The sequence below is a fragment of the Varanus komodoensis genome, unplaced genomic scaffold (assembly GCF_004798865.1).
Source record: "Varanus komodoensis strain SLA01 unplaced genomic scaffold, ASM479886v1 scaffold88, whole genome shotgun sequence".
In the NCBI taxonomy this organism is placed as follows: domain Eukaryota; kingdom Metazoa; phylum Chordata; class Lepidosauria; order Squamata; family Varanidae; genus Varanus; species Varanus komodoensis.
Window position 1 is genome coordinate 888,696 of NW_025336576.1, and position 16,598 is coordinate 905,293.

A 16,598-nucleotide genomic window follows, 5' to 3' on the forward strand; every position below is an offset into this window, starting at 1 on the left:
GAGCCAGGGGTCAGACTAGATGGCCCAGGAGGCCCCTTCTGACTCGCGCTGTTTTCTGTGTTTCGAGGACTAAGGTAACGTGAGCCTGTGTGAAAAGGGGGGAAGAAATTCCACACACCCTTCATGATCTGCTGCAGCTCCATCTGCAAGGTCTGCACCGCGCGCCCAGGGTGGTCCCCGGCCGTGCGCTTGATGCGATGGATGGAGAGGCGGCCGTCCACCACGGCGGCCACATCGTCGTCCTCGAGGAAAATCACCCTGTTGGTGTGCTCGATAACGGCGCTGGAAGAGAGTTCGCAGCCAATCAACGCCCATCGACAGGGAAACAAAGGAGACCCTGGGACACAGCCCTCGGGAGCAAAGACGCACGTTACAGACAAGTGCGAGAGGGGAAGAGTCGGCGACTAGACGCTCTGAAGACCTGGACTCTGGCTGCTCCAGCCTCGAGGCCAGGTCAGACCCAGAGCTGAGCGGGCAAAGGGGTAGCAAACCCCCGAGGCACCCCTGCAACGGCTAGGCCTGCGGCAAAACACGCCACGTTTGCTGTTTTAGTGCACCGACATCTCAGCTTCAGCTTTCCAATTTCCATTTTTATGTTTCCACTACTACTTGAAGCAGGCAAAGGAGTTCCCCTCTCCTTTCATTCTCACAACCAGCCAACAACACACGGCGGGCAGAGATACTGGCGGACTAAGGCCAGTGCAAGAGGTCTTCAGACGACGTGCCCGTCAACCCCCACCCTTTCCCAGAGAGGAGGCTCCTTCTCTGCCTAAATACGCACGGGGCGCCCTCTGAGCGCAGGACCATCCGCACATCCAGGCAGAAAAACGCCCCGTGACTCCAGCAAGCTCCAGCCAGCTTGCCTGGCGCTACGCCTCTGGGAAGCTGCCGGCCCTCACTCAAACCACAGACGCAAGTCTTCCTAGCCCTGATGCCCTAGCACAGGGGCCCCCAGACCGTGGCCCATGGGCCGGATCCGGTCTGCCATGCCCATTTATCCGGCCTGGCCCGGAGGTTTTGGAGTCACCGTGCACGCACAGGTGTGTGGCGAGGTGCCGTCTTGCTCGCGCAGAGATCGTTTTGGACTCGTTCAGAGAAAACGACCACTGCGCAAGCAAGGCGCTGCCTCGCCCTGCACGCCCCCCCAGCCCCCGGCACCTCCCCGGCGGCCCGTGGCCACCGCCGGCACTGTTCGACTGGCCCCCCGTCGAGAAAGTCTGAGGACCCGGCCACAGCATCACCTCCCTGGCTCCGGGGTGATCGGGAGGCCGAGCTTCCCCGAGGCAAAGAACGGCCTCGTGCATCTAGCTTGCGCGTGTCCATGTCCCCGTTAACTCGGAGCATATCGAGAAGAGTCAGGACCACGCAGCGCCAGGAAAAGCAGGGCGTCCTGCTCGCCCCGCTCTGCTCTGCTCTGCTCCGCCTTCCACACGCAAGCCCAGTCCGTTTCCTTCCGCTGGGGGCGCCGCCTGCCCGTGCGGGACGCCGGCCGCAGGGCCAGGCCACTCCTGCGAGGAGGCCGCTGCACCCACCTGGCGTCCGAGGCGAAGTAGTACTCCACCGCCTTCTCTTCGACAGGAAAGAGGCACGTGGTGCTGTCCACGCGGGCCAGGCTGCAGCTGCCCTTCTTGTCCTTGCCTGCCACGGGGGAACACCCGGTCAGCCACGGAAACCGTCCGCAGCGGCGCACAGCGAACGGGAACGCCCCATCCTTCCATCAAACGGACCCCGAATCACCCAAGTACCAACATGAAGCTTGACTTTTGCAATGTGTCCGGCGCAGGAATATTTCCCGCAAAAGTGCCGGTAAAAGGAAACGGGAGATGCGCAGGAGCTGTGTCGCCACTCTGCAGTCAATGGAAGGTGTGCAGGAGGCCTTGTGTGGGTTTTGCGCTGTATGTATGTGCTGAACAAGCAAGAAGGAATGCCATCCCCCCCCCCCCCCCCGCCAACAACTGCATCCCCACCTGTGGACTGAGGAGGGCGCTTATCAGAATGATAATCCAGCTGCTTTCAAGGCAACAGTTTAACTACTGGTTTCATTCAGGACTTCTGCTAGGCAATCCGGCAGCTACGCATGCATGCAACCTAACACACATTGAGATTAGTTCTGCGCTTACCAGGAAACAGCGAGAGATTACATTTGGTCGAGGTCAGGTGTTCCTAAGCTAAAACTCAGCTTGGGCCATGGCTGCCACACCGATGGGGATGGTAGCAGTTTTAGCCCAACACTCAGCAGGAGGAATAAACTTTCCAGAGAGAACAGAAGCCAAAGGGCTCCTGGAAAAGTCTTGGAATTAAGGAGGTCTTTCCCCAGTTGTCAAAATGGTCAAGAGTTAGGCCGCTTGGCTGGTGATTGGCACTGCTGGAGCAGAGCACGTCACGCCACTTTTGAGAGAATCACACCAGTGCTTGTTTTAACAAAAGAACCCCTACATGGCCTGGGGCCCGATTACCTGAAGGACCCATATATACCTCCCCACCCCTGAAGATCTGCTCAGGAGGCCCTTCTGGGAGCCATCCCTCAGGGAGTGGGAGGAGTTGCAAACACATAAAGGGACCTTTCTACTGCTGCCCCCATCTCTGGAACTCCCTCCCTAGGGGAATTCACCTGGCGCCATCTTTGTTTTTATTTGTGCCAGGCAAAGACATACTTTTTAAAGAAATTCATTAACATCTAAGCCCTTCTGTGAATGCTGATGAACCTCCATTGGTTTATTATATTGTATTATTTTTATGTTTTGTGATTCTATTCTTTCAATTGTTTTATGCTGTTTTATTGTGTGAGCCACCTAAAGAGGCCATTCTGGCAGATACAGGCAGCATACATATATGTGAATCAATCAATCAGTCAGTCAGTCAGTCAGTCCATCAAATAGCTGGGAACCTGGTAATCAGCTGAAGTAAATACTGGATTGTTCCGTGGAAGTTCATGGGTTATGCTCTGGATGTACAAATGCTGAGAGGAAGCTCCAAGCCACAGAACAAGCCAGTGTTCTTTAAAGACAAGGATACAGCGAATTCCACCCACTGCCCCGTTTCCCTAGCACTGTGTCCATCGCCCTCATGGAAATGGTTCTCATGTCGACCAAGACACTTGACTAAGCTTAAGCAAATGGTTAGCATTCGGCCCAGCAGCTGATTGCGTTGATGCCGCTTGTGTCCCCCAGGGTCCTGCAACGAAGACTGCTTTCATGTTGATACCAATCATTAAAAACCTAAGCCAGTGCCACGAAGCAAGCGAGCCAGGCATTCTGAAATTGGGATGTGGGTTCCAAATTCACAGAGATCAGCAAGAGGAGGAGAGACCCGGAAAGAGAGGAATCAGAGAGACTTCTGTGCGCTGAAGAGCCCTTGCACAGTTACTGCATGCAACACCCCGGGAAGTGTGGCCCTGCGGCTTGTCGCCATTGCTTTCCATCGAAAAGGCAACGAGGAGACCGACACTCAACTCCTGCACACACACAGAATCAGGCTGCTCGGCAACGGAGAGGCAACCGTGGGCATCCCACGCCACATCCGTGCCCCGACAAGGAGCCCGAGAAAGAAGCGGCTCTGCTGAAACGCAAGTATCAGAATCGTTGTCACGAGGTTTGCTCATTCTCTCCAATGGAAAGCAAAACGCGACCCCTGGAAAAGGCAGTGCTCCATTTCATTCGTTTTCTGAGAAGCAGGAGGACTTGCAGAATTAACAATTATGTCTGAGGCACCTTCCTCCAGTTTTATGGATAGGCCATCAAAAGAATGATCCATAGGTTGTGTTGCTGAAAGTGCAATATGAAAATTTACATCAGAGAGTCACTGACCACAAAAGGAACTGCAGCAGCATCGGCTTAAAGGAAAAACTGGAACGGGAAGCCACTCGTGGGCCCAAATTCACCCAGGCCTCACGGACAATCCCGCCCCCGGACAGTGGTGCGTGTGACCCTTCACGAAAGCCGGCCATCGAGCAGCCCGCAAAGGGGTCATTCGGCTGGGGATGGGGCTGCGCACCCGAGCAGGGGTGCTCCTGAGCGTACCACCGCCCCTTGGCGGCTTGGGGCACCTTAGCCCAAGTGCAAGCACGGCAAGGGCCAGGCTGCCCGAGCGGAGCCCCCCGGGAGGTTCTGGACTCCCGTCAGTCCCCTCCAGCGCGGCTGATGGCCAGGCGTGCTGGAAACTGCAGCCCAAACTGCCTGGGGGGCACTGGGGGGCGGGGAGGCGGGCTTAGGCTGACCACCTTATCCAGGCAGACAGCTTGGCGATTCCCACAAGCTGGACCGCATGTTTAAGCGGGGCGACCTTTGAAAGTGTTGCAGGAAATCAGCAAGCCGGGAAAAGCAGCTGGGCTGCCGACAAGGGGGGCCGGGGGGGGTCTGTGTGTCCACGGCTCCTCTGGCTCCCTGCCTCCTGGCAGGCCGGGCCCCAAGCGCTGGCACTGAGCTGCAGCGACCCAGTGGCCCAGGCCCAAGCGGTGCAAGGCGGGCTCTTTGGAGGCCCTCCTCTGGGTGCCCCCCCAGCGTGGAGTCGGGCAGGGGCTGCCCGAAAGAGCGCCTTCCAGGAAGCGGTGCCTGCGTAGGGAACGGCCTCCCGGGCGGGCGGGCTGGCCTGGCCTTCGTGCCGGGACATTCTCCCCGGCCCAGGCACTCAGATTTCTGTCTTTGCGATTCGGGTGTGTGAAGGCTTTGAAATCCTCACTCCATCCCTCGGCACCGTTGCTTCAGCATGTTTTATTGTGTGAACCACTCTGAGATCATTTTATTAGACGGCTGCAACTTGCCGAAAACAGTCTCTGTTCTGAGGACACACGCTTGCTCCTGAAAGCAGGGTCGGAAAACCCGTGGCTAACGGCCAAATTGGGCCGCTGGCCTGTGGGGTCCCCCAGAGAGGTTTCCCAAAGGCACCTTGCCTCCGTGGCCTAGCCAGCTCCCCAACAAAGCGGCTCTCAGAGCTGTAAGCCAGCTCAGCTGAGGTGTGCCCTGCACAGTCCCAACCCGGCCGAGGAGCAAAGCAGCCGCAGTCGGGTTCACTCCCTACTCCTCCCCCAGGCGATCCTACCCCTCTGAAGGCCTCCGTCCAGCCCGCATCACGGAGGATCCAGCTTCCGCCACACTGCTCTAAAGACGTGTGTGCTCGAGGGGAACCGCGTCGCTCCGGCGCTTACCTGTCCTGTAGAGTATTGGAATGTGGTCAGTAGAGAGCTTGTGTTCGCTCCGCACACCGATGAGGAGGGGGCTTCCTCGCCTGGAAAAGGACCAGCAGCCACACTGGGTGTCAGGGGCACATGGCTGCATCCCTATTTTGGGGCTGGCTCATCCCTGTTCGGCCCCCACTAGCATCAGTGTAGTCAAGAAAGTGAGGGCTGGAGGCAGACTGCTCAGACAGAAATTTCAGAGGAAGGGGCCAGTGCCGCAGGGCCGGGTATGGAAAAGGAAGCATCTAAAGCCCGAGTAAAATACCAAGCAGGCTGTAAATGCTGCCAAGAAGAACCTGGGCGCTGATAGTGCTATTTGCGCACCAGCATTACTGGCAACACGGGGAACAAGGTTGTGGTTCCTCTGTGTCTGAACTGAGAGTCAGCACATGTCACGCCTGCTGAACAGAGATCTTGCAAGCTGCCAAGAACGCTGGGAGGGATGCCTGCCTGCCACAAAGCACCACGTGCAAGTCAAGGTGGTCACAATCCAAAGAGAGCACAAGTGTATGGACACTTGCTTCCAAGGAAGCGCAGATGGAGTGGCAGCCTGAACCTGGTGTCGCAGCTCTGCTTTCATCCCAAGGATGAGGAGAACCGGCGCTCTCGGCATGGGGAGCGTGCGTATTTCCTTCACCTACAGCTCTCACAATTTTCTGGAGCACGCGATTCATATTTTATTTAAGCAGCATTTTAAATGTTAATATTATTGAATTTTATCTGGCCAGGGCGGCTTATTTTATATTGTATATTTGTATTTTATTTTAATGCATATATTTTAAAATGTTATTTATGATATTTTTAATTTATTGTTGTAAGCCGCCCCGAGGCTTCGGCGAATGGGGCGGCATAAAAATGTTTTAATTAATTAATTAATAAAACTGGTCTAAAACCAATATACGCAGGGGGCAATCCTGCACAGCCTGAAAAATATATACTTTGCCAATCAATATGCTGATTGTTTTGCTTATTCCAAACGAGGAGTTCGTTGTGGATGGCAGGAAAGGAAACAGTCATCCACATCAATGTTATTAGGATACTGGGTCATCTTTCTGAAATGAGACTTTCATTTCAATACCAAATATGAAAAAACTAAGAATACTGCACAAGGTAATCAGCTCCCTAGAGAAGGCAACTAAAATTTCATTTGATTGAAATGCTATAGAACAAAGGATTAGAAAGTTAGTGGCCAACTATTAGCATGAGAATTATGAAGCTGATTAGCTTTTTGAGAAAGACTGCCCCCATACTGGAATGGTACTTACCTGGTGCCAACTGCTTGACCACGATAATGGACACTTTTGAATACAAGGGCGAATGCACCTTCCTTTGGGGACAAAGAGCAAATATTTTACTTTACTTTTTCAGTCACTTTGTCAAAAAGAAGCCCAGTGCCTGAAGTCGCTCACGCGTTAACTGCAAAACACTGGCTGATTTCAAGGATCCTGCTACGCGTGCATTCACGCGGCAATAGTCCCATGGTGAGTGTGTGCGGAGGAGAAAGGAGCGTGCACTGACACGGCTCTAGTCCAAACGGTGCTTGGTAAAGAAACTCGGGTCCTGCTGAGAACAGCTCCTGACGACAGCCAGTGGGAACAGTGGAACCTAAACAGGTTTTGGCATCATGGAGCATCACGTACCAAAGATCAGGATAATGCTGCTTTTACAAAAGCTCTATGCGTACGAAGTCTTAAACCTAGTATGCGCCATATTAGTGAAAAACAACCCCCCTTGAGTGGGATAGCCTTTAAGCTAGATCAATCCTTGCAGGCCATTCCGGGAAGCTGCTGTTTGGCTGAACGTGGGGTAAGGCAGTATAAACAGGTAAATGAAAGCGGCTAGGCAATGAATCCATTCCTAGATGGAACTGGACACAAGGACTATCTGGCTCGCCAGCGCTGCAAGCCAGACCTAAAGCAGATGGATCTTGGCTCAAATCTAGCAACGCGCAAAAGTCACCAGTGAAAGCTTTCTGTTCTGCACTGATGTGCAGCCGAGCATTTCCCAAAGCCCCTCGCATAAAACACAAGAACCTGTTTGTCCAGGCACGAGGCTTTTAAACGGACTCGGACAGTTTACTAAAAATGCCGGTTTACCAGTTGCTGGATGACTCTTTCCACCAAGGTGGTGAAGCTGATGCCGTCACTTTCACGGTTGTCATACATGTACTTGACGAGCTTGGCAATCGTTTCCGTATCCGTCTCAGACTCAAATTCATAGCCTTTGCTCTCCTGCAAGAAAGGAAGCATTATTGTAGCCAACTTCCACCATGAGTGAGAGGCCACCCAAAGTCACCGGCACAGCACATGGGCTCGGAGAAAAATGGCAAACCATGGGGCGAAAGGAAGAGACTCACCCAAAACGGAGCTCATTCTGCCCGTACCATAGTTCTGTTTCGAACAACAGCATCCTTATTTAACAGTGGAAAACTATGAGGAACCATCAGAGGAACCAAATAGAATCAAATTTGCAGAAAGATTCTAGTTTAGCAATTTCATGCTGGAGCCTTTGAAGTCTTTTAGCAAAGATGCTGATCCTCATTTCAAGATACAGTCTTAAGCTTTTTGAAAAGTGTCCATGGCCTTAAATGAACAAACTGAGAAAACTCCGAATTTAAGCCAGGCATTTAGACTAAAAACTTTCTCCTTTTGTAAGTACTATTGTCCTCTTTTAGCATTTAGGCCTAATCCATCCATAAAACTTTAAAGTGTTGAACAGAGTGCAAAACTCCCGGCCTCTACTCCTCCTCCATTCATTACCAAAGCCAAAGGTACCTTCATTCTACGACACCTCCTGTGGGAAATGTGGGAACCTTTTTATTTAAACGTTACTTTAATTGTTGATTTTAATAATTTTTTGCCAGGATGTCTCCAATATTTTATGTAATTGTATTGATTCTATTTATTTATGGTTTGGAAGCTGCCCCGAGGCTTATGCGAATGGGGCAGCATGTAAGTTCTCCAAATAAATAAGTTCTCCAAATAAATAAATGCAGTAGCATTGTCCTCACACACACTGATTCAAGTACGACACATCAATGTGGCAGAAATTGGGAGCAAAGCGACAGTACCCCGCCCCCCCCCCACGGCGTGGCCGCCACAGTTCTCCCTGCAGAAGCACCACGAGCTCGCACAGGGAGGGGTGCGCCCTCGGCCAGGACGTCCCAGGAGCGTCCTCAGCATTCCGAGCCGGCTGGGACGGGCCTGGGGGGCCGCAGCCCGCCGAGCCAAAGGGGCCTGCCGAGGGGGAGGCGGCCGCTTGCGCCCCGCAGCACCTGGCGGAGCAGGAGAGAGGAGGCAGGCTCTGCCATGAGGGACTTGCAGTGAGCCACCCCCTAAAAGCCGGTCCCCACTCCAAAAACGGGTGCGTTCGGCTGTTGCACCAGCCCAGATGCAAAAGCCCGGGGAAAATTTCCGCACAACCGCGCTGGCAGGGGTGGGTACCACTGCCGCCCCGGAAGGAGGCACCGCCATCTCGGGAAGCCTTACAGCACGACTCCAGGAGCCTGCTTACCAGGAACTTCTTCAGGTCTTTGTAGTTGGTGATGATACCATTGTGGATGACGATGAATTCTGAAAGAAAAGGAAACACCACCGGATGACTGCGACCGCTAGCCAAGCACCCCCACCCCCCTGGCAAAATCCAAAGGAGCGGAAAGGATTCCTGGTCATTGACCTGCTCAAAGACAAAATATTCTGAGCCCGGCGGGTCCGCACCCAACGAGGCCCTGGAGGATCTAATTTAACGAAGTACGCGGCAGACTTCAGCCCAGTGCTGCCCCCGCTTTGCTGCTTAACTCGGGGCTGCTTGGCACATGCGGAATCTAACTGCAGTATTAATGCGTTTTATCCTGTTTGCAGTGCAATTTCCTAATGTAAGAGAGAAAGCAGAGCTTCTTCTGGGTGGGCCCTTATTCAAGCTGTTTTCTGCGCTGGGAAATACAGTTCACCATTTTAACCAGGTTGGCATTAACAAGCTACAGGAAACCGAAGCTCGGCTTCAGCCATGATGAGTCCTCAGAATTAGGCCATCTGACAGACTAATGGCCCCTTAGAGGAGATTAATTGGAATTACAACCCATGCTTGAAACTTCAGTAATATTTTACCAAACAGCCAGTCTTTCTGCAGATCACTGCTTTGCCCCAGATCATCAATTTTATGTGGAAACCATTTAATCCAAGAGGACTAAAATTTAACCTTTTCTGAAAATTGCTATAAATTCTTGTTGCTAGTCGTGAACTCATGTCCGACCCATCGCAACCCCATGGACAACACTCCTCCAGGCCTTCCTGCCCTCCACCATCCCCCAGAGTCCACTTAAGATCACACTGACTGCCTCAGTGACTCCATCCAGCCACCGCATCCTCTGCCTTCCCCTCCTTTTGCTTTTAATTGTTCCCACCATTGGGCCCTTCTCCAGGGAGTCCTTCCTTCTCATTCGGTGGCCAAAGTATTTGAGTTTCAGCTTCACTGTCTGGCCTTCTGAAGAGCAGTCAGGGTTGATCTCCTCTAGGACTGACCGGTTTGATCGCCTTGCGGTCCAAGGGACTCGCAGAAGAATCCTCCAGCACCACCATTCAAAGGCCTCAGTTCTTTGGCGCTCAGCCTTCCTTATGGTCCAGCTTTCACAGCCATACATTGCAACTGGAAAAACCATAGCCCTGACTATACACACTTTTGTTGGCAGGGTGATGTCTCTGCTTTTTAGTATGCTGTCTAGATTAGCCATAGCTTTCCTCCCCAGGAGCAAGCGTCTTTTAATTTCTTGGCTGCAGTCCCCGTCTGCGGTGATTTTGGAGCCCAGGAAAATAAAATCTGTCACTACCTCCATTTCTTCCCCATCTATTTGCCAGGAAGTGAGAGGACCGGATGCCATGAGCTTAGTTTTCTTAATGTTGAGTTTCAGGCCAACTTTTGCGCTCTCCTCCTTCACCCTCATCAAGAGGCTCTTTAGTTCCTCTGCACTTTCTGTCCTTAGAGTGGTATCATCTGCATATCTGAGGTTGTTGATATTTCTCCCAGCAATCTGAATTCCAACTGGTGATTCATCTAGCCCCACCTTTCTCGTGATGTGCTCTGCATATAAGTTAAATAGGCAGGGCTACAGTATACAGCCTTGCCAAACTCCTTTCTCATGCTATAAATTAGAGAGGGATTTTTTCTGTGATCCATGATGCACTTCTTTAAAAGCCATTATTTCACCATTATTATCTGTCAGCACAATATGTACGCAAGAGGAATTCAGGCCAGCCTTGTCTGTAACGACTGAAGATTGTGAATAAAATTGCTGCACTCATTTATCCAGTACACAGCCACAGTGAACTTCTTGTTGCGCTCAGGTCTGTGACTAATTTAGGGTGGCGGGTGGGTGCTAAAGACTAAGACCACTGATCTCATTTATTTATTTTTATGCATATACCTTCTTCATTCCCCCAAGGAACTGAACGCAGCATAAACAACTCTTGTCCTCATTTTATCCTCACGGCAACCCTGCAAAGTAGGTCAGGCTGAGAGGCTGTGGCTGACCCAAAGTCCCTCTAACCTGAATATAGCCAGGTTGGAGTCAGTGCAGCGCAGGGACACAAGGCTGGTGGCCGGATTGCAGGGGATGCCGCATGAGGCGAGACTGGGGGAACTGGGTCTCTTCGGCCTGGAGGGCAGGACATGCTCCAACAGAGCCATGCTCAAGGAACCAAGGTTCAATTTGGATGCCAGGAAGCACTTTAATTTTAACTGAACTGAATTGAATTTAAACAAACATTTATACCCCATCCTTTCTGACAAACAGTTCAAACAGCTTACAATGATTTAAAATATTACAATAATACAATGATAAAACAGTAAATATTAAATCAATATAAAACAAAGGAAAGAAGGAAGGAGAAAAAGGGTAGAAAATGGGACTGTGGAAAGAAGATCTTAAAACATCTAAAAAATGATTATTAAAAGGATGGTTGAATAAAAGGTCTTTACCTGGCGCTGGACAGAGTATAAAGTCGGCGCCAGGCAGACCTCTCTGGGGAGTGCATTCCATAGTCTGGGCACCACTGCAGGGAAGGCCCTCCTCTGGGTAGACACCCTCCCTCCCTCCTTCAGAGAGGGTTCCTGGAGCAAGGTCTCCCCTGTCGATCTTAAGGGGCATCCTGACAGTGAGGACCCCGAGGGGTGGAATGGACTTCCACGGGAGTGGCTGAGGCCCCATTGGTGAGGGTGCTCAAGGATAGGCTGGACACGCACATGGTGGGCATGTCGTGAGCAGGGCCGGCTGTAGCTGGGGTCAGACTAGATGGCCCGGGAGGCCCCTCCTGACTCGCTCTGTTTCTACCTTTCTGTGTTTTGTGGCCAAAGAGAGCCTAGAACCAATAAGTCCTTTATGCACAAGCACAATCATGCATAAGGTGAGTCTCCTTGGATTCTCTGCCAGCCCCGAAAAGTCCATCGCCGCCTCCCTTGGATAAAAAACTGAAGGAACGCCACATCCGCCACATGCAGAGAAAGATGCTCTCGGGTCCCGAGCGCACCTTACCGTTGTTCTTATCGGAGCGCTGCGGATGGCTGTTGACGGGGTTAGGCTCGCCATGGGTGGCCCATCGCGTGTGAGCGATCCCAAGATGCACATCGAATTCAATGTCCAGGTCCATATCCTGCTGCTCTGAGGACAGGAAAAAGCATTTTCACTCCTGTCTTATCCGTGCTTCCCGTGGCACCCAGGTTTCAAGTGCAGCCTCGCACCCTGGGATGACTAGCCTACATTCCTGCTAACTGGCTACTTTACTAGCCCTCACCCAAGACCTGGGGATGTGGTGGGCTTCCCCTGCCCTCAAGAGGCCGCTGGAAAGCCAATGGAGAGGAAGGGTTTAACTTGGAATCCTGCACCAAGGAGGGGGCTGGCCCCCACGGCCCCTTCCCACTTTACTATTCTATGCTCGCACGACCAGGTTGGAGTCCCAGCCTGTTTTCTGTTGGCGTTGGATTACTTTAGAATGTTTGCTGTTGCTGTTTCCGTTGTGGGATCACATCCAGACAAACGTTTTCAGTGGGCCTGAAGCAACGTATCAAAGAACGCCCTGAATGTTACTGGGGACACGAGGAAGAACATGGGGAGGGTTGCGCGGCAGTCCACTTACTGTTCACTTCTTCATCCAACGCCTTCACTTTCCCCTTCTTTTTGATGAGTGCAATTTTGCCAGCATTGGCCTCCCAGTCTTTATCATTACCTCCATCAATACCGACTCCTAGGGAACGAGGCACGTAAATACACCAAGATGGCTCCCATCTTGCAAGATCAATCATCATACCTTCCAAGAACAACAACGTCACTTCTACTCTTATTAAACGAAAACTGTATATGTTACATATTTTTGGAGTATGCTTTCAAAAGTGGGTACTGGTCAATTCCCACTGTCGGTGTCTCAGAAGCAAGCCTCAGTGCGATTGGTTCCACCGTTCAGTCTTCTTACGAAACCCAATTGAGCTGAATTATGAAATTCATGTGCCATACTAATGCTTCTCATTTATGGGTTTAGCTATATTTCTTGAACTCACGGATGAGGATGAAGTGTCATCTGAACCTAGTTATCATTAACTATGATTGGTTTCAGAAAGCCAGCTCCAGAAACCATGATTCGAAGCTGGTTTGTTTTAAGCTACAGCTGATACTTATCATAGGTTGTCATAAACTGCTTTGGCAAATTGCACTACGGTATGTTTTAACACGGAAGGTGGATGCAGCCAGGGAGTTTTACAAGTTGACCCACAGAAAGATGTTCACAATATAAATAAGCTACTGACAAGATGAGCAACGTACCCGCAGAGTCATATCCTCTGTATTCCAGTCTCTGAAGTCCCTTAATAAGGGTGTCCAGAATCTCCCGTCTTGTCCGAGGAACATGATAGTTCAGGTAAGCAAAGATGCCTGAAAGCGTGATTTACAAACAGAAAGAAAGAGTAAATTAGTTAAATGTGGCATTTTTAAACCAATGGTATGCCTTGAAACAACACTATATAGGGTCTCTATTAGCCCAATCCCAAAATTGTCGTAAAGTGATCCATCCCTGACACACCCCTATGACCAGCCAGAATCAGGAGGCCTACCGCAGCTTCCTTGCTCTAGTTCTCTTAAGCAGTATGCTACTGTAGAACAGTATCATCATCATCATCGCATTACTCACTCCAGCATCAGTGCACAAGCTGTCAAAAACTCATAAGCAAAATGAAGACAACTTCCTGCCCTCAAGGAGCTTAGAGAGTAAAATTGCAAGAAGTTTTGCAGGAAAAATCAAAAGAGGTGAGAAGAAAACACAGACTATGCATACACAGACTTGGTCTCTTTTGGAATGAAGTTTGCGAGGTTATGGCAAGACTCCAAATCAACACTCTGATCCCAAATGGGGCAGCTCAACGCACAACTTTCCTTCTGCGAATAGAACTGAGCTCAGGAACTTGGGTTTTTCCATTCCCTTTTTTTGCTGCCTTTTATGCACACCACAACAGATTTTCTCCTGGGGCTTTGAAACATGCAACCATAACTCTAAGACAATTTTTTAAAGCTTGAGAATATTTTACATGCACTCGCAGGCAGCAACATCTGGATCAAATGATACCAGAGTGCTAGGTCACAGTTGTTGTTGCCAGTCGCGAAGTCGCGTCCGACCCATCGCGACCCCATGGACAACACTCCTCCAGGCCTTCCTGCCCTCCACCTTCCCCCAGAGTCCACTTAAGCTCACACCCACCACCCCAGTGACTCCGTCCAGCCACCGCATCCTCTGCTGCCCCCTCCTTCTTTTGCCTTCTACTGTTCCCAGCATCAGGCTCTTCTCCAGGGAGTCCTTCCTTCTCATTCGGTGGCCACTGCAACCCAATACCGAAAGCCAGTGTGGTGCAGTGGATAAGAGCACGGGACTGGGATGTGGAGAAAAGGTTTGGCCCACTGTTGTGTCAGGTCTCAAGTGCAGCGTAATGTCAACAGAACCAGAACCTGCTCCTTCCTTCTGGAAAGAGGACGGCTTTGCGTGAACAGCAAATTATGGCTTGCTGGTTAAGGCTTGTCAAAATTTCTGAATCAGCTCTAGAAGAGGAAAGAAAAGGAGCGGCCTTCTGGCATTCACTACGTCCACACCTTTAAATAATAGATCAAGGAAACCAACAAGCGGCTAGTGCGATTCGCTGTGCGTCACCCACCACCGTTTCTCCTCCTTATCACAGACAGCAGGCTCCCAAGATCACATAGCCAAGACCGCGATCTAAAGGCGATAGCCGGAGGAGGAAGTGAGAGAGGAAAACAGTGCCGGGTGACGCTTCGACTCTTCAGCGCATGCAGAAGGCCACCCTCATGAGGAGTTGCGTCTCCCCTGCAGCAGCTTTGTGAGCAAACCTCCTCGCGTTCTAGACTAGGATTTGTTCTGCTAGCTTACCTATCCAGAGGTAGTCATCTGTAGCCTGAAACGGGGAGGGACTACCTTTTGGCAGGTGGAAGCCAGTAGCTGATCCCCTGGAAGCAACGATCCAAATGAACAAAGCCCTAAACAACTCAGGACCCATTTGCCTGGGACCACCCTGGCTCCCAAGTTCCCCTGCCTGCTCTCCGAGGCCAGCAAGTGATGCTTCTGGGGGCTGTGCTGGGACCTTCTATTACCAATCTGCCAGCCCCAAGGAAGAGGGCCATCGCACTGACCCCACCTCCCCTCCGAAGCAGACTTCCCTGATCTTCCTCATCAACAGAATTTATTGAGTCGCTGCAGCTTGACGCACAAAGCTCTTACAGCAAAATATGCAGCAGAATAAACTTAAATCCAATAAATCCAACAACACAGAGAACACACAATCATTTTAAAAGGAAAGAAAATTATAAAACAGGTAAATGTAAAACATGGCAATTTCCCAATGCTGATTTACATGTATTAAATATAAGATTAAAATGTAAGGCTTGGAAACATGAGAAGCTCTTCTCCTAGCACGTAAAAGGTTATGGGCACCGAGCGCGGTTAGCTGAGGTTTTGCCTTCAAAAGGCACAGGCCGTTTTCCTTGCAAAATGTTACGTGTTGCTCCCAAGAACAAATCACCCTGAATGGATCTCTGGACATGCAAAGAGTGGCTTGTTGCACCCAATCTAGAGTTTAGACCCAGGAACTCCCCTTATGAATACACCTGGGCTCCATCCCCCGGAAGGAACCTTGTGTACACAAGCCTGCTTACGGATTCTCACTCCCCTGCAGTGAGTAGCTGGGGTGGAGACTAGTCCAAAGTCACCCAGTCAGCGCCATGGCTGAATGAGGCCTAGAATCCAGATTGCCCAGACCTATAACCACTGCACCCACCAGCTCGCAATCGTTATTACGCCATAATACTATTAGAATTATTATTCCACCTTGGCACTGTTAAAGTACCTAGGCATGGTGTTGCACTGGTTTAATTATTAACAAGAAACGATCTTGTGAGCTTTGCATCCCTTCTTAGCTCGAACCGGGGAGGCCCCTCACATGCAGCTCAAACTCCAGTACGCAGCTGCTCAACTGGTTTGACTGGTGTGTTCTGGTGCGTTCTGGTCTATAGGAGAATCCAACCAGCTGTTCTCCGCACTGGCCGTCGATAGCTTAAGATGAATTATATCAATTCAGCTGGAAAGTTGTCCATCAAAGACAAGCAGCCCAGAGAGGGAGATGTGAAGAAAAAGCTGCAGGGGCCAAGGACTCATCTTAAGAGAAATGCTCCCCACGCTGAGCTGGTGGAAAGGACTTGCTAATCCTAAGCCCCCCTCCATCAACACTCAAATTACCACTTTCTCATTCCAGAGCACAGCATCCAAACATCTACAACTTTACTCAGATATACTTAAAAGGATGTATTTGGAGTCTGCATACAAGGACCAGATGCCAGAGAATTTGCCAGCCATGAACATCCAAAGATTGCATTTGAATGAAGACACAAAAGCCCGGCATTCACTGCAAACTATTTCTAGCATCACTTGCTGCTTCTGTGCTTAGATCTGTCCCGCTTTCCATTTTCTGAGGCAAATCTACATAGCATTAAATACACATGAGCAAACTGTGACCTCTTTATCACACTCTTCAGTAGAAATCTCTTTAAAAAAAAAACGCAAGCTATGCTCTGGGTAAAAACTTAATTATACTACCATCCAAATAAAGTGTTCTTCAGATCCTTGGTGATAGAGAAGCTGAAGGAAGAACTAACTGCTAACACCTAAATAACTAAGCAGAAGCTGAAAAACATTTCAATGACATTGGCATGCACCAAAGGCGAAATGCCCAAGCAACTTAAATTTATTAATTTATTAAATGCTTTTCTAACCCATCCCCCACTAACGTCACGGGACGGCTTACAAACAAAACATCACAGCATCCAACAACTGAAATATTAAAACCACAGTTAACATCAATTAAACATTAAAAGGACGGGAAAATA

General features: G+C 50.4%; 1 protein-coding gene and 1 long non-coding RNA gene across 6 annotated transcripts in view; one reads left to right on the plus strand and one right to left on the minus strand.

Annotated features, from left to right (window-relative positions):
• GFPT1 (glutamine--fructose-6-phosphate transaminase 1) overlaps positions 1–14,731 on the minus strand; it is a 33,689-nt gene extending 18,958 nt beyond the window's left edge. For 2 of the 4 annotated variants that reach the window (XM_044417320.1, XM_044417319.1), the window contains exons 1-10: positions 14,590–14,731; positions 12,981–13,088; positions 12,301–12,408; positions 11,700–11,825; positions 8,687–8,745; positions 7,270–7,404; positions 6,439–6,500; positions 5,144–5,223; positions 1,533–1,638; positions 119–282 (exon numbers count right to left, since the gene is read on the minus strand). In XM_044417320.1, coding sequence (XP_044273255.1) covers positions 119–282; positions 1,533–1,638; positions 5,144–5,223; positions 6,439–6,500; positions 7,270–7,404; positions 8,687–8,745; positions 11,700–11,825; positions 12,301–12,408; positions 12,981–13,088; positions 14,590–14,716 — 1,075 coding nt within the window. In that variant the 5' untranslated portion in view covers positions 14,717–14,731. Of the gene's footprint in view, positions 1–118; positions 283–1,532; positions 1,639–3,710; positions 3,765–5,143; positions 5,224–6,438; positions 6,501–7,269; positions 7,405–8,686; positions 8,746–11,699; positions 11,826–12,300; positions 12,409–12,980; positions 13,089–13,908; positions 13,928–14,589 lie in introns of those variants that run through there. The other 2 variants (XM_044417322.1, XM_044417321.1) reach the window with 2 other exon arrangements.
• Positions 14,164–16,220, plus strand: LOC123016746. Of its 2 annotated transcripts, none has more exons than XR_006413472.1 (2): positions 14,164–14,539; positions 15,968–16,220. It is a non-coding gene; the product is annotated as an uncharacterized LOC123016746 (long non-coding RNA). The 2 variants fall into 2 exon arrangements; XR_006413471.1 differs by lacking the exon at positions 14,164–14,539 and adding an exon at positions 14,733–15,031.
• Positions 16,221–16,598: the final 378 nt, after the last annotated feature.